The sequence below is a fragment of the Pelecanus crispus genome, chromosome 11 (assembly GCF_030463565.1).
Source record: "Pelecanus crispus isolate bPelCri1 chromosome 11, bPelCri1.pri, whole genome shotgun sequence".
In the NCBI taxonomy this organism is placed as follows: Eukaryota; Metazoa; Chordata; class Aves; order Pelecaniformes; family Pelecanidae; genus Pelecanus; species Pelecanus crispus.
The window spans coordinates 11,178,525-11,200,542 of record NC_134653.1 but is presented as its reverse complement, the minus strand read 5'-3'; the positions used below and the strand labels follow the sequence as shown (position 1 = coordinate 11,200,542).

The 22,018-nt window shown below is 41.5% G+C and overlaps 1 protein-coding gene across 1 annotated transcript in view; it reads right to left on the bottom strand.

The window, feature by feature from the left end:
- MYH11 (myosin heavy chain 11) overlaps positions 1 to 22,018 on the bottom strand; it is a 62,698-nt gene that overhangs the window by 37,754 nt on the left and 2,926 nt on the right. The window contains exons 2-4 of the mRNA XM_075719239.1: positions 18,142 to 18,500; positions 12,801 to 12,957; positions 4,339 to 4,366 (exon numbers count right to left, since the gene is read on the bottom strand). Coding sequence (XP_075575354.1) covers positions 4,339 to 4,366; positions 12,801 to 12,957; positions 18,142 to 18,483 — 527 coding nt within the window. The 5' untranslated portion in view covers positions 18,484 to 18,500. The remainder of the gene's footprint in view (positions 1 to 4,338; positions 4,367 to 12,800; positions 12,958 to 18,141; positions 18,501 to 22,018) is intronic.

Sequence of the window (22,018 nt, the reverse complement as noted above, 5' to 3'; positions counted from 1 at the left end):
TCCACTTTTGGAAACATCTAAAAAGTAACAGCAGAATTTATTTTCAGCATTTGTTTCAGTAAGCAATGAACCACAAAAATTGACCGTTCACACATCTCTTAATCTGGCTATGCTGGCACTGTGGGAAGCCTCTTGCATAGAGCAGTCAATGAGGGGCTCTAAATCACATTAGGGCTTGGCAAGCTTCATCCTGCAGTATGAGATGTGCAAAGATAATGAAAATCTTTGTCCTCAACCAACTGTACCCTCCTAGAGACGTGGCTCAGAAGCCAGCCCACTGATTCTACTAGTTTACTTACAAAACAATACGCCAAAGGGACCGAGCTGGTTCAGCACCAAGCTCCACCCTGGGTCTAAAGCTACACAAGATATCTTTGTGGGAGAAGGGCCAGGCAGCAATGCTTGCCAGCTCCAGCCTTTGAGATTTAGTGAGCTGGGAAAGAAAAGAGTTTAGCTCTCTCGTGGAGGAGTCTTTTGACTAATGGGGCTTTGCAGTTTGGAGAATGTTCTGGATCATTCTGCTTCTTGCCACGTGTCAAGGGAGAAAACAGGCTGAAGTCCCATGGCCAGGTGAGGCTCTGGAGAGCTTGCCCAAAAAGAGAGAGGGGAGGAAGGGGAAAAGGGCAGGATGGTCACTGCCTCATGCAGTATTTTGTCTGTCACTCTATCAAATTAATTGGAAATAGCATCCTGCTACCATATATTTTGGTAGAAGCTATTTAAACTAAATGCATGTATAAAAAAGTAAAATGTAACAAAAACTATTTGATTATAAAATGTTTAACAAGCATTTGTTTTCACAGTCTTCACATTCAGAATTTTGATCAGATTTTTTTCTCATTCATTTAAGGTGGTTTCTTGTTTAACTGAAGCTTGTGTGCAGTCCTTTTAGCCACATCTGCTTTCTAGAAAATATTCTACCCACTCTTTTCAGGAAGTGGCTAAAATATGATAACCCCAAGATCAGACAGGTTTAAGGGGAGATCTTTAAAACACTCATGTGCTTAGCTATACAAGTAAGCACCTGTGGAATTTTTAGTAAAAAACCTTTTGAAAACTCCAGTAGGATCCACTTGTATCTGTAAAAATTGAACAACTTAAAGGCCCTAAGTCTCCTTCAAGGGCTGGTGCCTTTATTTACATTGGAAGAAGCTTGAAAAATCACAAGTCTGTCCACTGGCCATTGCTTATTCAAGTCACACTTAGTTGCTGAGGCAGCAAGGTTGCTCAGGTCTCTGAGTAACAGCACAGATTTCTTGGGATTTTTCCTTCAGCAATATCTAATGTGCTGGTCAACACAGACCAGCATGGTCTTTGCAAGAGTGAATACAGAATATTGCATGGCTAACTCCGGTGTCAAAGAAGAGAGCCTGCAGTGGGGGATGCCTAAGCCCAGGCAGGAATTTCAGAGAATCCCAATAGCCAGGCAGTGGTGGGGGCTGCCCAGAACAGTACAGGGACCAAAACACAAGGGTGGAAGTCTTAGCTGCCTTAATTTGCAGACACATAAACCAATAAGATTTCATACCCTTAGTGCAGTATTATATATTGTACATTTATTATTTATGCTATGTTATGTTATAATAATGCAGCCACAGGTATCTTAGTAAGCACAAACATGGTATAAAGTTTCTTATGTTCCAGAGAGGCAGCTTGTAAATATGCATGATAGGATGTGGGGTTTTAAGGCTGACTGTAAAGTGGCACAGAGCACCTGGCAGGGAATGACATGAGAGGGTGTTCAGTGGTGCTGCCCATGGGAAAGAGCTAACAGCAGAAAGGATGTGTGCACAGAGGAGAGTAGATCAAAGGCAGTAAGTGTGTAGTTATTAAGAAAATGTAAAAGAAATAACCAAATCTAGGAAAGACAGGAATTCTGAGGAAGCATTAGAACCCATGAGCACTAAAGACAGATGGAACATTTTAAACATACCACGGTTAATCACACAAAGGGTAGCGATTGCAAAAGAATGCAAACAGTACTTAACCACATGAGGGTAGGTTCAATGAGCCAAGGGTGAAGTCCTGAGAATGGGTACATTTATACTCAGAAACACAGAATGACTCCTAGTTCTCAGATCTATGCCCCTGTCTATGCCCCAGCTGCATGTCAGGTGAGTCCCAGGTAGTCAGCATCCCACCAGGCCTTTGGTTTCCAGGTGAGCTCTACTAACAATGGAATAACTTTGCAGAAGTAGTACAAAACACACAGCACGGAGTACTTAAAAATAAAGTGCACAATTTCTGCATGTGTTTTGTTTTGTCACCGGTATTTTTGCTAGCCTGCTGAATTCCCATAAGGTAAATAGCAAGAAGTGGGAGACAGGTAGCAATAAGTGGAAGAATGCAAGAGTCTACATTGCAACATCACTAAACATAAGTGAGTTTTTGGCAGCATCCACAACTATTTGTATGTGAATCCTTACAGCTACATTTTTTTACAATTTAGGTACCAGGCATTGGAAAGTTTGAGTCTATAGGTATTTAAAGAAAAGATACCAGCTGATCAATGCCATGAAGTCTTCGGTTGCTGTTACATATTCTAAGCAAAATGATGATTTCCTAGAATTTTTAGCAATTCTATAAAGTAATGCAAATTGCTTCTGCTCAACAACTGCCCAGCTGAAAGCGAAGTGAACTTTCTTCTTTCTGTACAGCCAAATAAGGCCAACAAGGATGATAAACCAGTAGTGGTTAAAGTTGTGTACATTGGTTTTAGCTTGACTAAACTTTTTAGTTTAAGACATATGTGAGGACTGTTTTAAGCTATGGGTCATGATGGCCAGCCAACACAGAGCAGTTATTCTAAATGTCTCAATGAATCACTTACTGTGGCTGTTTTCAAAATGGGAAAGACATTTCATTCTCTCTACTTTTTGTATTACTGGTGTGAAACACCTTACGTTTCCAGCTTAGCTTGCCAGGTGAAAAAGAAGTATTTTCGTATTTTTTTATATATATGGTAGCTGTCAGAAGTGGACCCTTTAATGGATTTTCATGAACAAAAAGGCATAGATTTGCAAAAGACAGCCCCTTTCTTAAAATTTCTAATATTCCAAAGTTAAAAGAAGATCTGAAGATTTACTAATGGAAAAATAAACTAAAGTACAGGAATAGAAGGAGGAAATGCATATTGTAAATCAGTCTTCATTACCATGACATGCTTCTTCCTGGGAAGAAAGTGATAGTCAATTTTTATGTCATTGCTGCATCAATTTTAGATTTCTTTTTGGTATTAATGCATTTTTGGAGAGATTCTTGATTGATATATTTGCATGTAATGAAAGCTTGTAACAACAGAGGTCAGAGCTATGCTAGCCCTTATGGTACTGGGTATGGTACATAATTTTTACTTAGGTGATGGTTTTTTTCCAGTCAGCAGTGGCACTCACAAGTTACTGTATGGCTGGTGATCAGTAGCAGTGCTTCTTAAAAACTGTAGTATAAATATATATTCAGTTACTCAGTAGCCACAGTTTGACAGATAACCTAAAACCAGTTCAATTTGTGGAATAGTAAGTTGTGCACAATAAAGCTTATTGCAATAAAATCCCTTCCTGACCCATGATACAACAGCTACTCCCCCCGTGCTGGTGCTATCTGAACACTGGCAGGTCAAAACTCAAGGAGGAGGCCTTCAGCAAGCCAGGTCACAGAAAAATCAGAGAGTTCAAAACAGGGCTGGCTTAGCTAGTATTTCACTATTGCCTAAACCAATTGCATAGAGACTGCGGAAAGGCCCAACCCGCGTGGTGCTGCTGAGCCCTCTTGGCCAACACTCCCCTGCCTTGCGCACAGGCTCCAGGGGTGGCCACTGCCAGCAGGGAGGTACCAAGCCTTCCCCATTCTAGCCACAGTATATGCAAACAGCACAAAACCACAGCATGGACATAAAAGATTGCACTTTTCTACAATGACAACTGAATTAGGAAGTTATGGTGAGTTACCAAGAGCTAAAAATGAAAAGCAGTTCAGTAAATACCCGGAATGCTCTGTGTTCCTCACTTTTCTCAGTTCCTCAGCTTCCTCTAGGAAGCTCTTAAAATCCCTTGTTCTCTCTACACATACAGTTTTACAACCACACTCCCCAATTGTTCATTGTAAACTCTTAAATATCTGAATTCAGAAAGTCAATTTAAAAAAATAAGTGTGCATTAAAGACTTCCTACAGCACTGATACCTGCTTTTTATTTTATCAACAGAAAAATCCATTGGGACTGGAGTTCAAGCTTACTGAAGGTGAGGAGAATATGTCAGTTCTATCAGAATTTGAATCAACTGTGAATAAAGACATACATTGTAATATTGAGGTATACTAAAATAGATTAGTTTACTTACGTGCACAGGATAGACTGGTCTTCTCGATCTGTGAATAAAGAAAAAAATCCATTAATTAGGGAAAATGGCTATGTCCTGACAGAAGCACTTATATTTATAAGGATTTTCATTGAACAGCCTAGACCTTCCAAAATCTGGCATCCATGATTAGTCAAAAGTGCCGGGTTCACATCTTATTTAATTTGCTTTTCCATTTAAAAAACATCTCTAATGGAAATATTTTGTACAAAAAATGAACAAAAGGTTAAGAGTTCAAAAATATTTTTTGTAAATTCCATTAGAGATGAACTGTAATGAGGACAGCAAAAAGATCAGGCTCTATAAGAAGATTATAACTGAAAATTTCAAACCTGAAACTGAAGTTTTTACTATGCTTACAAAGTGTGGCTAGCAGCCCACTTGAGACAAAGTCTGGACAGATAAGGCATCAAAAAATAAAATGGTTTAAGCTGGTCATGCGAAGGTTTAAATTTTGAAAGCAGAGCAGTTCAAATACCTGAATAATGTACTCTCCACTTCAGACTGAGACAACTTTTATCAAGAAGACAAGTAATTTCTCTGAGATATCCTCCAAAGAATAAGATAAAACGAGATACTTTCCCTATTTTACAAGAGCATGTCAACAAGTACATAAGTATTCTTCATGCTTTTCACTATGAACAGGACCGTGAAACACACTGTGGGTCAAACTTTATAAAAAGGTGGACCAAAATCTCCATTTCTACTATATGAGGCATGTAAGAGGTTTCTGTGCAGCAGTCCAGTAGGCTGTAATGCTGCAGCAAGGTTTAGGATTGCATCCTAGCTCCATAACCTGCTCTTGCAGCATTCCTCCCTGCTTATGCTTTTGCAGTCAGACTTTCTCTTTACCTTCAGAACTTTTACACAGAATTTTCTACCAAAAGGCTGATCTCAGGCTGAGATCTCTAGGCTCTGATGGACAATGAACAACCACTGAGGTTTCATAATGTGCTCCACAATTCTAAACTATTTTGTAAAGCTCCATGGAAGCAAGACTTCCAGAAAAGTCTGTGGTAATGGGAGGCTTTACAATTTGCCCTCTATCTAAAGATGCATGACTAGCATGTTTGCTGTGATCGGTTCTGAAGTAGAACAATTTTTTTCACTCTGGGAATGGTCAAACATTGGGACAGGTTGCCTGGAGAGGTGTGGTATCTCCACCCTTGGAGCTGTTCGGAACAAGGTGCTGAGCAACCTGCCCTGGCATTGAAGTTGGCCCTTCTTTGAGTGAGGCTGTCACAGACTGCCTTGTATAGACTGTTAAAAAATCTCACTTAAGAAAATAAATTTCCAGGCAGGTCAAATACATTTTTGAAAAGTGTGCATAGTTTACAAATCTGAGACTTGAGGCAGATAATTAAGGCAGAAGCAAGTGTTTCTCTATGGTATGGCATTATTTATCAGATGTAGAGCTAGCATTAACCCAGTGGAACCTCTGGTCAGAGGTTAATACATGAACTCCTTCCTCCTTTTATTCAGTCTGTGGGCTGACTTGGAGGGCTACCTATCTGATTGCTTGCCCCTATCGCTGACCCTGTGTGTAATAAGTGCCATGAGATAAACAAGCTTTCTGTACTGTGTGAAGATAATGGAGACAAATTCGACCTATTAAGCTTGCAAGTTGTAATTGCTGCCTGGACCACGGCCAGTCTAGGAAAAGCAGTAGAGGATTCTGCTATGGCTTGGATTGATATTAAACAACTGTTCTACTCCCAGTTCCTCGATAGCTGTAACATTAACTGGTTTATTGATCACTCACATGGCAAATGGTCCCACTTAACTGCTTTATTGGGTAAATTGGTGCAAAATGACTCAATACTTTTCTACTGGAGATATTTGTCAGCAATCAGTGTGGCAGGACTCTTCCACGTAAACATCTGGGAGGAGAGAAGCTGTGAGCCATGTTTATTTTTCACTGCAGGATACTAGCTAGGCTTTCTTTTAAGATAAAGAAGTGAGAACACGGTAGAATTTTTGCTAAAAATACACTGTTGTGTAAATAGAAACCATGGGCATATATTGATATTGCATCACAAACCCATAAATACCATAAAGAAAATAAAAGTGACTCCCTGAGAGTCACTCCAACAGAGTTGCCAGTGGAATTTCTGAGCTCAGGGAACATTAGAAAAAGTTGGTCTCCTCCAAGCCAAGTATTTTCTCACTACTCTTTGCTGCCCATTGCTGCCCTTCTTTTGCTCCCCAGTAAGTGAAAAACCCCTCCTGAAAGTATCTCATGAACTGGCCCACCACAGGGGTTTGCATGAGTGCATGCATATGGGCAGCTTCGCTAAAACGTAAGAGCAGAAGAAGGATTAGGAAAGTCAGAAGTCGCACCAAGTGCCCTCTGCGATAGAGAACAGGCTGTGCAAGCCAAGCCTGAGTTACTGAATGTCTTTGGACTCTATTACCTCAGCCCCTCATGCAGGTACAGGGAACAAATCCTGCTGAAATAAGAGGGATATGGAGGGAATGGTGGGTCTTTGGTCCTGGAAGGACTCAAACTGAAAGCAGGGACTGCTGGGTGGTTGCTGGGTCTCCAAGGATGCCTTCTGGTGAAGCAGCACTTTGTGACTCTGACTACCAGCAACTTGCTTGAGGGCTATCAGGGGTTCTTGGAGGGAAAATCGAGATTATTTATTTGATTTCAGCTTTCTCTTGTAGTCTAAAAGGCTTCCAGGAGTGGACCTATGCGATTTGCCTGTTCTCTGTAGGTGAACAACCCCATGGCATTCTTGCAAACTTCTCTCTTGGTCACTGGACTTACCCCCTTCTAACTCCCCTTGTGTTTGGCAGTCATATGAAGTCTCGAAGCTTTCAGCCCTGCACTGCTGAACTGTGCAGCCTGTCCTGCGAAACCGCATGCTGACAAACTGTCCTGTGCACCTTCATGGAAGAATTCCAGTTGCTACTCTGTTTCCTTCAGCAGTTCTAACAAATTGTAAAGGTAAGGATGAAACATATCAGGAAATCTAATCCTATTCTGTTATGACTTGAGCTGCAGACACTGGTCTCATTTACTTTCAAGGGCTCTCCCATTTGATTGCTCCTATTTCTGTTCTGGAATATTTTATTCTATATAGAAAGGACTGTGGCCTATTTTGGGAGTCTGCAACTTTATGTGGGTAGACCTATCAGAAGAGAATGACTTGCACGAATAAAGCTCCTTAAACATAATTCCTGGAGCTTAAAAAGTAACAAAATATGTCTTCTAGCTTCCCATATCTTCTTGGTTAATGCCTTTTTTAAAAAAAATGACACTATCTGGAAGACTATCATAGCCACCCCCTGTATGTCTATATTAGATGTTTTGGACATTTTTTAATTTTCTCCTCAATTTTTAATGGAGATCTACATCTACATTCTAAAACCCACCAGCTTTCCTAAACATGCAGCTGACACTTTTTTTTTTCTGGAATCTGCCTCGCTTTTTCACCAAACACCTCCAGATCGCTTTAAAGAATCATATGCCCCTCTGTTCTTGATAGACCAGCTAGCTCTGCTTAATCACAAACAAAATCATATGGTTTATCACAATGAAGCAGCAAGTTGGCAGCTTTACCATAAAAGGAAAAAAACAGACTGAAACCATATTCCAATGCTCGCTTACTGCTTCTTTACATTTGTTAATAACTACACTGCCTAAAGGGGACTTTTCTGTACAGTCCTGCTGAGGACACAGTAAACAGATGGCTTTTCACAGCAGCCTCCTTTTCTAAGATCTTGGGAACTGTTTTTCCCTCCCATACCTCCCAGTAACTACCAGGTTGTTTGTTTTTCCATCTTTAACTCAAGCTTGCATAAAAATGGCTTTGCAGAAAATAGATAACCTTCCTGAATCTGCAGAAAGCTGTAATATATCTCCTACATGATGATTTATTGCCAGAGAACTTAATAAAAGCCTAATCATCCACATGGAAACTTATATCTATTACTACTGCTACATAACCTGACTTTTTACATTTGTATTGTTTATCACTTATTTGCTGTTTGCTGCGAGCAGGGAAGATGGCAGAAGGCAGCAGAATGACTCATCCTTACTGGACTGGTGTCTCAGCTCCATCATTACTGGAAGCTGGCAGTGCTGCAGATAGAAGTCAGCCACCCACTTCCAGCTCCTCTTCCCTGGCCCGCACTGCCCTCTCCTTCCTGCTTGCACTGCCCTCTCCTTGCTGCTGCACCCAGCGTTCATGCAGCCACACCGTGCACCAGCCAGGGGTGACCCACCTTAAAACTAATTCAGCAAAAAGCAAGGGGTGGTTTTCACCTCGAGCAGTTTTGCATCATGGCTGCATGAAGACTGGTGCTGGCAGTGCAAGCGTTGGAATGAGGGTGTCGAGCCCTTCGTGTGGCAGCTGTGCTACTGGGGAGCTACTTCAAGCACAGGAGAGAGAGGTGGGTGCAGAAGCATACGGTGATTTTTTATGATCACCGTCTCTAAGTGTAGTAGTAGTCAGCTAGCTTGTCTGTAAAGACAGTCAGTGGGGCCCAGTTCAGTGTGGTAGCTCCTGGAGACAGATGCGCATATAAAATGCTCTCTTAGTCTTTTTGATTAAAGAAAACTGAAGTAGACAAAGTTTATTCTTGTTCTGGCTGGAAATGAGCATCAGTGACTGTGCCTAGGCAATAATCATACTGCATTAGTGACGTGGTCATCAGCAGATTCAACGAGCACTCCGGTTTGAGCATGAGACAGCATGACTGTGATTTGTAAAAGGGCTTGAGGTGCTCAGAACCACTTGAAACAAGTGGAAATTTTATCTCTGCCCAGCCAACATCTCTGTTAATTCCTGTGTCCTGTGAGATGTCAGCTTTTCTGCATATTTGGAAGAAAGTCCAATTATCTGATTTCTGTTAACCGTAGCTAAGTGTTATTACCAGAACAACTTTGATGGGACTTAAACGTCATCCCTAATGAATACAATTAACCAAGTAAGTCTCTAAAGTAGAGGAGTACACTGTGCACAGCTCATGTTTTTTGCTGTATGTTTGTGCCAACAGAGGAGAGGGTGAGAATGTGAAAGGCTGTGATTCCCAGATGATGAGCCTGCAATAGGACCAGCGATCTGCAGACACTGAGGCTTGATTCACCAAAAGATAAAAGTTCCCTGAGACATCTGAACAGGCTGATTGCTCTTGGCCAAATGGCCCTGGTCATGAAGTACCAGAATGCAATTCTTCAGTCTCATGAATCTAAGATATATTTTACTTTGGCAAGAAGAAACTATGCAAGTTTCCCAGATAAGAAGCAATACTGAAGTTTCACAAGGAAAACATTCAGTGCCCTGATCCATGTGTATGAATAAGAATTTTTGTTTATATTCCATTTGCAAATATGCTTACAAAAAACTATGAAACTCTCTATGTCTATATGTGTTGCGTGCACACACACACACAATCATGTTGACGCCCACTTTCACCACTCCGATGTGAATACAATTTGGCTGAGTAACTGGAGTTATTTTGAGGCTTGGTTTAGTTTTATGCACAAAACATGAGTACGTTTTTACAAACAAAAGCACAGCTTTAAAACCAGCTGGGGCCCTCTTCAGAGATGGAGAGCCTCCAAAATGGCATGTGCAAGTAAATAAGCAAGTAAAGTGTGGGTGTCCTGGGCTTGTGATGCAAGCTCTTGTGGGAGCTCCTCGGCTGCCGTGCCAGCTGTGCGTGGTTAGGGTGGGAGGCGGTGGAAGAGCATTCTCTTAAAGGTTCAACTGATGATCTATTCCCTCCTCTTTTCTTTCTACTTGTTCTCCCCCTCCTTTCTGCTGTCAAGAAGAATTCCTTGCAAAGGGCGCACATGAATAACAAGGCGCAAAGCTTCCCCAAGAGTTGGTGGGGCCAGGAAATTATTATGAGTACCAAAAATGAATAGAAGGAACTCTTGCTGCCTCCTCTGTCCAGCAACCCAGCGTGGGAGTCACAGCTGAACCCAGGCTGTTCTACGTGCAGTTAACGACCACAGCAAAGGGCAAGCCAGCCCCAGTGGCTTCACCGCTGCTTGGGAGAGCATGTTAGGAATGACAGGAGACAAAGAGAGGAAGAGTGAAAGAGATCCTTATGCTGCTGGGATCAGGCTGATCTATGCTGATACTAGTCTCATGTTAAGCAGAAAACTCACGTAGCGTCAGGCCAAAACAATTCTCCTGTTTCAGCATAGGCTGTAGTGTTACATTTTTCCCTCTTTCCTGCAGATAGCTTGTAGCCTTTCCCAGCTGTTTTACCCCATCCCATTTTTAGGGACAAGTAGCAGTATTCTGCACAGCTGAGTGAGAACACTGCAAATGACCTGCAAGAGCCAGAAGCTTCTTGCAGAGCTCCCCTGGAAGGCTTGCTGCTTTGATAAAGGATCTGAGGAAAGAACACTGCTCTGATGTCAGGGTCTGTTCAGAGCCCTGGACAGTGCTGGATGCAGAGCACAGAGTTCAAGAGATGATCTGGAAGACAGATATGTGACTGTGGCTTAGTGGGATGAGCTTATGCAAAGTAAGTTTCTTGTAACTGTGGTTACATCAAAAATTATATTTACTGAATCATGTTATTCTAAAAGCACCTGCTCTCTCAGTCCTAAACATATTTTATATGCCTGTCTTCATGAATAACTCTGCTGTTACAGTAAGGAGAAAGGTCTGTTTTCAGGATGGCTTTATTGTTGCCTTATGGATCCTCCTTCTCTGCTGCACTGTAGCTCTGCCTTCTGGGATACTCTCAAATAAAGGAACTGAAATAGCTCCAGAAAACAAATGTCATATAAGCCACAGGAAGAAAAAAGATTGATACTGTAAAGCAGATACTTAGTGCTCTGGGTTTAGAGTTGAATTAACTGTATTTTGAACACTTGTGTATCTGAAAATGTAAGATTCTGAAGTTAGGAACCTAAGTTATAATTAGGGAATGAACTTTTATATAAGTAAATAATCTTCAGGAGTATAATCTTCAGGAGTTCTAAGGATTTTGTTATATGGATTATTTTGTTAGCATTACAGTTAATACATCAGTACTCAGGGCTTTTTTTGGGGGAAAGACCTGTTTTGTTGCCTTTGATATCAATCACCATTGGTGTGTTTGTGTGTGTGTGCTTGTATGTATAGTGCTTGTACCAAAATGACAGGGTTTTGATTGGTATTTGCAGTCAGTAGAAGTCTGCCTGTGGTCAGGAAATTTAGACTGCCTGGAAGCCTATCACATGTAAGGTGATCTTTTTTTCATTGTGGAGAAGAACTTTGTCTAGTCCAAGTCTTGGTTTAGAAAAGAGCAATTAACTCTGATATGCCAAACTGACTATTTGTAACCTCTAGTCAACTCATCAGGTTCATATTTCAAGTAGGACAAGTAAAGGAGCACAGCAGTCCTTGAGATTACAATGTGCTGTGCACCTGGAGAAATGCTGTGTGATTTCATTTGCATAGTCAGGTGAAGCGCAAAGTGGTTTTGAATGAATTAGTTTCTTAATAACAATAACTGTTGTGTGTATGTATGTAGTTATTACAAAGAAATCAATACCGGGTATTAATCTAGCTGCTAAACTGAAATTTCTAGATGCTGTCTATTGTTTTCCCCAGTCAGATCTAAAACCCATAAGCTCTAAACCCTTAAATCCTTAAGCTCCAAACTGGGAAGCCCTAAGCATTAGGGCTGAGCCTGCAAACCTTGCTAAGCCATAGTTACTGGCCTCAATTTCTGCAGAATCAGGCCCCTGATGAGGACATTTAAATTTCAAAGTGTTTTGCAAAGTCTTGGTTTCCTGGAGCACCTGAGGTCGCTGCGAGATGGCAACCGGTCACGTCCCTGTAGTCTGTAGGTGTTGCAGCCTCGTAAGTTCATCGTAATAGCTTTTTCATCCCTAAATTTATGATTTTTCTTTAGAGCAAAAACCCCTTAGCCTGTCAGTAGGGACTGCAGAAGGAGGAGAGCACTATGAATTTCAAAGGTTTTGTTTGCACCCTTTGGGGCCTGACTGCTTTCCCATTTTTGCTCATTGACATTATTGTTAGAAAAATGGAGCACATCTCAACTTAGGGCTCCAAAGCATTAGACTGTAATGAAAGTAGCCCCAAAACATGATTTGAATTTGCTTTGCTAGGAGAGAGAGGAGCAACACTGACAGATCTAGCAGCTAACTTTGGAATAGTCTCCACTGGTGGAGAGGGAGCATTTTCCATGCCCGTATTTGCCAAAACTATTTGCTTGACTTTGAAACCTTCCCACATGCCTCGACACAGATGGGTAAAAGGATTGTTTTTCCTTTTTGAGTCACAGTGTTTGTGGACTGCCGTTCCTGCCAAAGAATTCCTCTGAAAGTTCTAGAAAGCCCATGTCGCCCTCTGTAACAGATCTTTTCTGGCTGTGCTTTTTGCAGGAGCACATATGGGGTTATAAGGTGTTTTTTCCCATGTTACTGTGTAGCAGTGTCTAAGAACTGCAGCATTAAACTCGCCTACCTTGCAGCATGCTCCTGTAGGCTGTGTCCGCGATAGCGTAGATGTGGGGCGGCATCTCATGCCTCTTCTTTCCCTTGTACATGTCGATAATCTTCTCTGAATAAATGGGCAGCTGTTTGTATGGATTTATCACGACGCAGAAGAGACCTGAATAAGTCTGCAAGGAAATTAAAATAAAAACTGGAATTAATATCACGTGCCATATCTAGTCTGGGAAACAGAGGCATCAGCTATGTTGAACTAACAGGATTTTAGCACATAAGACTCTTTTGTATTCTGCCTAGTGTAACAAGTGAAGCGGCATTTTCTGAATGTACATGTATGGGTGGTTTCCAAGTGCACAAATAATTATTTCTAATAAGCAGACTTCTAGAAAGTATATGAATTTAGCAATCTGTAGAAAGACCATGCTTTGATCTGATGTTAGAGCTTCTTGGCTTCAGTTCTTTTCAGTACATAGTGAATCACCATTATCTGTGATGATGTAACAACTGTAATACTTTGTAATATTTCTTTATGTTTTCATACCAGAGTATGTCCTCTGCTCAGGTAGGTGTCAAATTTTGTAAACTGAAAACCTAGGTAAGAAGCTTGATGTTAGAAGAAGGCTTTTTAAAAAAGATTATATGAACACCTTATAATAATAATGATTGATGAGAGTACTTGAAAAAAAATTGCTCAAGTTCCAAATAGATGTCTCAACAGAATAGCCATGCCTTCATTACATGACTATTTCTGTAAGAAATTTAAGGAAAAATGTGGTTTCTGTTCACAGTTTAATTAAGGTATTCATATAAAAAAATATACATAAACAAAAAAGAACATCGGCTACCAGCTGATAGCTGTTCATCCCAGTTTTGTTAGGTTTTTTTAATTCTCCTTTATTTTGGAAAGCTCCAGCTATTGAATTGGGAGCAGAAATAATAGCATATGGTAATAGATGGTGAGCCATATATCACAAACAGTTACTAAAAGGGAGCAGTTTGCAAGGGTTTCCATGTTTGTTTTTTTTTTTTTTAAGAAAAAATTTAAAACCCCAAAATAAAAAATTACAAATATAGAGGATTGTAATTGCAGGGATAGTGGGATAGTTAAGCTGGCCCATGGCTGTTAGTTTTAAAACTATGCCAGTTTAAAAAAAAAAAAAACCAAAATAATGAAGTTACGCTCTTTCTAACTTAGGCATAAGTGAGTTTACTTTTTTTTTTTTTTTTTTTTTTTTTTTTTGCTGTGCTGTGTGAATGAGTGCTTTGTGGTGTGCAGCTGCTGCCATGCCTCAATCTCCAGGCTGTGTCCAAGGATGGCTCAAGCTGCCTCGGTTCCCCCCATAGGAAGCACTGCAGCGCAGGACTGTAAAACGGCATCTGGGAGGCTTGGCTCTGGGCACAGGGATTTCCCTTTCCTGACCATAATAGGAAATGGCACAACACTGTCTCGGCACAGCCTGAGTGCTTTATATGGCATTCAGCAAAACACGGTGAGAGCATCCAGCAGCTTCCAGCAGCGAGGAGCAGGTTGGGTGCTCCACGCCAAGCAGGAGAGAGTGTGGGGTGCTCTGGGTGGTGATGAGGACCTCTCCTACCATTACAGGTTGTGACTGCATTTCCATGGTCTCAAGTCAGATACCAAGAAAATCAAGCTGAAGATCTTTGCCAGCTCTCAGTATCCCTGAGCTAAAAACCTTCGATATAGAATCATAGAATATGGAAGGTAGATAATCACTGTGCTGGATCTTCATTGACGCTGGAGTTCAGAATGAAACTGTGCTAATTGTGTCAAAATGAACTTTAGTGCTGCAGCGACAATAGACTTGAAAAGTGGCAGTTTTTTTATCCTAGAATGACTACCAGGGCTCTTAAGGAAAGGATAGCAAGGCCTTTATTTTCAGTAGAAATAGATTTACTGTATGCACTCAACTAATCATTCTCAACCAAGTAAATAAAGTAACAGGGGAGTAAATTTCCAATTGAGGAAATTATTTAGGCCTCTCTTCGCTGAGACTTACAGGCATTTGCCTGAATTGCCACATGCAGGGCTGTTGGCACAACCAGGCATACAGCAACATGCCTTTGAATGACTGAGAGGCACAAGAAGCAGGCTACTAAGGCAGGGCAAAAGCCTGAGCTGATGAAGGAAACTCTGTTTCTAACTGGACTGTGACTGATACCTTCTCTCACCTTGGGAAAGTTGACCAAGACCTCTTGGTTTCACCGATTATAGTTCTACATATCTGCTTTGCAAGGATTTGGGGAAAACTGATTCATGTATATGATGTTTTAAAGATGAGCAAGCCAGTTGGCTGAGCTGTGATTGAAATGGGGGGGTTTGACGTTGCCATGCTTTAAATCATTCTCCTTGGGGCATGGCCTGCCCAGAGAGGGAGACCCACGTTGTATCCCTCCCTAGAGGGTCTGGAGACAGAACGTGATTTGAGGTATCTTAGGGATAGTGTCCATAGGAGTGCTGAGCTTGTCTGTCCTTTGGACAGTCACTGCTAATGGGTATTTAGGAGAGACTGGCACAAATACGCACATCTACGTTGTAAATGCCTATATTTGGGCAGAACAATCCCACCTCTGGTTCCAATATGCATATATAGTTTTCTGTATTTAAGAAAGCATTTTGCACTGTTAGGTGAAGACTAAATCCTGGGATTGTTTAACCTAGAGAAGAGGAGGCTGAGGGGAGACCTTATCGCTCTCTACAACTACCTGAAAGGAGGGTGTAGTGAGGTGGGTGTTGGGCTCTTCTCCCAAGTAGCTAGCGATAGGATCAGAGGAAATGGGCTCAAGCTGCGCCAGGGGAGGTTTAGGTTGGATATTAGGAAAAATTTCTTCATGGAAGGGGTGGTCAAGCATTGGAACAGGCTGCCCAGAGAGGTGGTGGAGTCACCATCCCTGGCAGTGTTCAAAAAACGGGTGGATGTGGCACTTGGGGACATGGTTTAGTCTAGTCTACCCTTGATTGGTTTAGTGTGGACTTGGTAGTGTAGGTTAATGGTTGGACTGGATGATCTTAAGGGTCTTTTCCAACCTAAACGATTCTATGATTCTACATTAGTAGTGCCTATGCATACAGGCACAAGAAACTCTACTCTCAAAGCCACTGAACTTGCATTGATATTTTACTGATGTTTATATAATCATTTTTGGTCTAATTTGTGTGTGGACAAAGCAGATTCTGTTTGTTCTGAGCAATGTGAAACGTGAGTTAGGGGGAATGCACTTCCTGCCCTTTCTTAATTATCTGTGATGAAGAAAAAGGCCAAGGTGTTTTTCCAGTGTACAGTCACTCTGTGAATTTCTGTACTGAATCTTTTTCATTTAATAATATTTAATATAAATGCAAGGGGCAGATGATTTGATTTGCCCCCCCCCCCCCCCCCCCCCCCCCCCAAGCTAGGTTGACTTCTTTTCTTTAGCAGAATTGGGAATCCCCATTTCTGTCATTGGTGCTCTAAAGAGGAAACTGTTAAAGGCAGGTTTTCTTTGTATGTGTGGGACTCCAAGGGAGGCAATGTAGGCATTGCATGGCAAAGCCAGGAGAAACTGTTTACAATCACTTTTGCAAGTGGATGAGAACAAAATCTCAAATTCTCTTTAGATGTGCCCCCCCCCCTTTTTTTTTTTTTTTTTTTAAAGGTATGACAGTATCTAGTAGGGCAGCTCTGTGCAAGGCTGGACAGTTTTAAGCAGGTTTTGGCTACTGATAATACTAATAACTTGTTGTAATACAAGCCAAAGTAATTTATTTATAACTGTTAATTTCCCACCATCTTAAAATCTAGTCTCTCAAGAAAGAAAACTTAATTTCAGATACACTTCCATTTATGTCTTCATGAAAAATTCTTTGATCTCTAATTGCATTATCCACTTTTTGAAATTAAATTCCTCTTCCTGTAGGAAATGAAAGTTACACAAAAAATCCACAAAGTAAATATATTGGCAATCCTGGAACATCTATGCAGAGTGTTGCTGAGAGCAACAACAAAGAAATAAACCCCACACATTTTATCCCACTACTCTTCCAGTAATTAGTTTTAGATCTTGCAACAATATAGAACATGTTCAGAAAAATTCCATTTTAGTAATTAATGCTGCATGTTCTGATATAAAGTACATAACTCTGTATGTTCACCCGCAAACTTAAAATCCAATAAACTCAAATACTGAAAAGATGGAAAGTCTAGCTTCTTTCAGTAATCTTGATGATGTGCATTTTGGTACATTCCTGAAGGAAAGATCTTGATCTTAGCTCTCTTAAGTTATGCATAACAGATAAATAGTTCCTTTCTTGTACTATATATAACTATCTTATTTTCTGCTTCATTTCCTACTTTCCAATTTAGCATTCCTCATATTAATAATGAGAGCTCTACTTCTGCTTCTAAAACCGTGTTACTTAAGCTCTGTACTTTCTTTCACTCATCAGTAGTCTGTCACGCAAGTAAAATTTTCATAGATTAAAACTGTAGATTACTTTTCTGAAGCACAGCATAGGGATCCTCCATGTAAGATCAAAGATAACAGCTAAGTTCCATGGAAACTTTCTGGGCTTTCTTACTGTGCAGTTTGCTTACTGTTCATGCAGCTAGATTACAGGCTTATTAATGTCAAAATATGCTTGTGTTAATATACTTGTGTGGACTGGAAAACAGAATAATCTTGGCCCTAATTCACATGAACATATAGAAGATTATAATTTGTCCAGGCTTGTCTGATCTGTAAGTTGACCAACAAGGGGAAAAAAAAAAGTTTTAGTGGATGCATGACTTCAGTTCAGCAACACACTGGAGCATATAAGTACTCTCACTTGAATTCCAGTGGGTTTATTCATTTATTCAAACATAAGGTTTTACTCAAGCACCCACCAGACCAGAACTTGTTAGCTGCCTTTCAGTAGGAGTTTTGCCTGAGAAAAGACAGCATGATTTGGCTTTTCCCTATGTTCTTTTTGCGAGTTACTGGAAACTTGTTCAGTTTTACATTGAAGTAATTCAAAAGTCCCTATTGATTTATTTATTTCAAAGCAGCAGGACTGAGGTGTTGCTCAGCTATCAGAGTACTTTCCAAGCCAACAATATCCTTTCAGAATTAGCAAGCTTTGGGGAAGAAACCTTCATGTGTTTTTAATTAAGTAAAGAAGCAATTATTAAAGAAGCAGGAGAGTCATGGGGAATAAAGTGAACTAAATACATTTTTGGTGCTGAGGGGTGAGTGCTTGCATGGCAGTGTTACATGCAAGGACTGTATCACTGACAGTCGGTGGGATCCACCTCATTTGGGATGGGACATAGTAGCATGCAATAGGAAATGCCGTGTCTGTGTTTGATTCTACTTACATAAATTAAACCTGAGAAGTATCTCTCCCTTAGATTGTGCAGCACTGAAGCTTCATTGAGGCAAGTCAGCTCTGCCATGTCCTCCACTTTGGAGAACTTCGGAGGGTTCATCTTCTGGATGTCATCCTTACTCAGTGTCACTTTCTTTCCATTTTCTGCCAGTTCAACTGTCACCTCATCCCCTTTCTCTTCCTTGATACTTGCTGCTTCAAATCCATGTTTCTCTGATGGAACCCAAACCAGTCTCTTCGCTGACCAGTCAGCCTGGGCAAGTGGGTTGTTAATGAAGTTTTTGTCCACAAAGAGGAATTTCTCATCGTCACTGAGAGCTTTTTGAGCCATTTTGACTCAGTAGACACCTGTTGAGGAAGCAAAACATTCTGCTTTAAGGGGAGGCAAACGTAGAGCTGTTCCAGGCAAAACACATCTGCCATGCGGTAAATCCAAAGCACTATAGGTCCCGTATCATAGCTCACATTCCCATGCAGATACTTTTGGGTGCCAGCTTAGATACCTTAGAGTATCTGTGTTCAGATTCCTGTTCCTTTGTTACTGTGTCTGAAATTGCCTAAATCAAAAGCTTCATGGCACTAAACCAAATGAGGACACCTGAGCTTATTACTTGATTTTGTTTATGTTGTAATGAAGCTCAGAGAGAGAAGTAAGGCATAACTAATGTATGTGCAATGAGACTGTCAGGACTGCACCAAGACTGCCAGCTGAACAGCTTCCTGCAGCCTCATCTCTTACCCATCACAAAGCGAACTGAGTTCAGATACATAAAAAATTTCTCATCAACCAAGTACTGTTGGGTGCATATTAAAGTACTAGTGCAATAATTAAATAATTAGTAGAACAGCTCCCAGGCTGTGTTCCAGAAAGGACAGAAATTAACTTTTCTTGCAGAGGACTATTTCCAATCACTCTAATACCATTTCATTTGGAGAAGTAGAAGGTTAAGAAAAGGTCAAAAGAAAACACAGGAAAAAAAAAAAAATTATCAGTACTACTGATGAAGGGGAAGTAATTCAGAGTTATTCCCTTTCCATGGTTCAGACAGTGGGAGCTGATTATTTATGAAGGGTAAAGGTCTACCACATGAGAGAGAGAAGAAATAAGACAAGCCTGGAAATTGCATCAGCTATTAGATGCTCAGATTGGAAGGATAATGCATCTATATCATGCAGTTGCACATGGATAAAACAGCATTGTGCATTCACACTTGGATAAAGCAGCTGGATGTATCTATTCCGTAGGTGAGAGCAATGGGAGGGTTTTTGCTGCTTTGCACCGTGTCTGGGAGGAGGGAGGCAGCTTCTTTCCTGCTCTGGCCATTGGAGGTTAGGATGTAGCTGCAAGAGCTTTGCTGATAATGCTGGAGCTTTTGTAACTGTTCTGCTCTGTCCTATGGGACACACAGCTCTAAATGGGGAAAGGAGTAAATGGCGGACTTCTTGTGGTTTGCTACAGGGCAGGAAAAGAGTGGTGCTAATCAGGAAACCTTCCATGCAGCGGAGCAGAGAAGGGAGCTGAGGAGGAGCTACAGTGGGGAGCAGGGAAGAGTGTGTGCCCAAGAAAAACATCTCCAGGAGACAGACGCTGTTTCATTTCCTTATTGAGAATGAATTTAATATTTACAGCCTTCAAACAAACATGAATCTTGAGGGAGTATGGAGAACTGACTGCTAAAGATGTCAGCCATCAACCCGTAAACAGAACAATATTTGTGAAGACCAAGCTCTGTGGTATGTAGCCAAATGGACACCCTGTGCTCTGGGAGTATCAGAGATTGGTTTCCAAATATTTGTCCCTGAAGCCTTCCCACAGATTAATGTTTTTTGCAAGGCCAGACTGTGTGAGGGGTCTGAGAGAGAAGCATGGATCATGCAGAAGGTGACATAAAGCTTAACAGAGCCCCTAGAATTTCAGAGGCGCCTGAGAGGGTTAGATGATATTGCACTGAAATTCAGCGGACATTAGATGCTCCAGCTCCTTAAATTCCATCAACAATTCTCTCATCTAAAAAAAAAAAGAACAGTTTTCCTCTAAATGTGCTTGTTCTAGAGCTACCAGCCTTGCCTGGAAAAATCTCAACAGGAAAATTCACCCAGGTCATCCATGCACATGCAACGTGCATGGTGGTGTGGGTGAACAGGAGGGAGACCCTAACAGCTCGGCTCTGTGCGTCGCCGCTGGCCCGCGTGCAGTGTTCACCACCACCGAGCCTCTGTGAGGGAGCTCTGTAGGATGTGGCCCTTTGCTCGCTCCCAGGGGATTCTTGGAAGAGAGCTGCAAGAGGAAACTATTTGACCTCTGTGTGGATTAAGGCAGAAAATGTTCCCTCGTTGCCAAGAGGGCTGGTAGAGGCACACAGTTCCAATAATGGAGATGGTATTCTCTCCAGCTGAGCTTTCCAGCTGGCGGCCACAGGGTGAAGCTGGCCGGACAGGGGAACGAAGGGAGCGCTGCCCCATTGCCAGGGCTGCAGCTCCAGGAGCAGGGGGCTCGGGGAGCAGCAGGAGCCTGCTGTGGCCTCTCTCCTCCTGCTGTGGTAGCAAGGGGCAAGGCATGTTCTCCGCCCCACTGCCCCAGCAGTGTGGGAGGAACTGCTGCGGCGATGGAGCGGGAGGATTTTGGTCTGTCCTAGGCCTGGAAAAGACAGCTATATGGTCATCCTGAAGCATCAGAAAGCTGCCCGTGGCTAAGTGCCAAGTGACAGCACGTTCAAATCAACAGGAACTCGGTACTGCTGTCAGAAACACCAAAAATTAGACTGAACCGCAGAGCTGCGTTTGTGTCACAGAGTCAAATCCTGCTACTTTGAGGCTGCCCACAAAAAAAGATGGTGGAAATCAAGCTGCCGAATCATCCTAACCATGTACCTCCAAAAACCCAACCAAAGATTAAACTGTTGGCCTGCAACAAAGCATGTCACCAGTGGGATGACCCAAAAGTTATTCACTGTTTTGTTGCCAAAGGATCAAAGGAAAGTTCCTTTCCTTTTTACATGTTAAGTCATAAACATCTTCCACAGATTACAGCATGAAACAGAGAGCTGTTCTGTCTGTATTCTACTATGTTCTCCTACTTCTTCCTGCACGTAATACTTTCTGCACCTTGCTATTTAAATTCAGTCTTTTTGAAAGCGAGATGAGATTGGAAAGTATAAGAGGTGGCATGAACTGCAGAGTTTGGAAATACAAGTTCTCATCCTCTAGATCTAAGCACTATGTTTGACTAGTTTAAACATGGTAAGAATAGACCTCCTACAAGAAATAGCGAATAGACAGTCTCAACTGGATCTCGTAACTCCTCTGAAACACAATGTGGAGAAAACACGGATTTGTGTAAAAAGAACTTTTAATGACTTATCCTCTGGAATCTGGGGATAAAGTTTGAGTAGCAGCTGAATACCACTGTAGGAAAAAAGGAAATGCAGTTGTGAAGTGTGGATTAATGAATATTAATTAATCCATATTAATGTTAAAGGAAGGTTTATGAATGGAAGGGGTAGAAGATGAGCTCCACAAACCTAACTAGATTTGTCCTAGTGAGGTGCTGTGCACTGAACTAATGAGCTGCCGAAGCTTTCTGATTAATAATTGGCAGTAAACCTTCTGGTCCATCTCTGATCAAGACTGAACTGCACTGGTCCAGCATATGATTGATATTGGGGAAGCGGGCCAAGGGGAAAGATTCATTACTGCCTATTGAGAACATTCCCTGAGAAGGCAAAATTTACCCCTTAGCTGGTTCCTGGATTTCATCTGTAGGGCTGGCTGAGAGAAATGGAGACCAATATCTTATCTGTGCAAGAGGTGGTAAGAGGTTCTTATCTATTCTTTTAGGTAGATGATAGCCCAAATCATGTACAAGA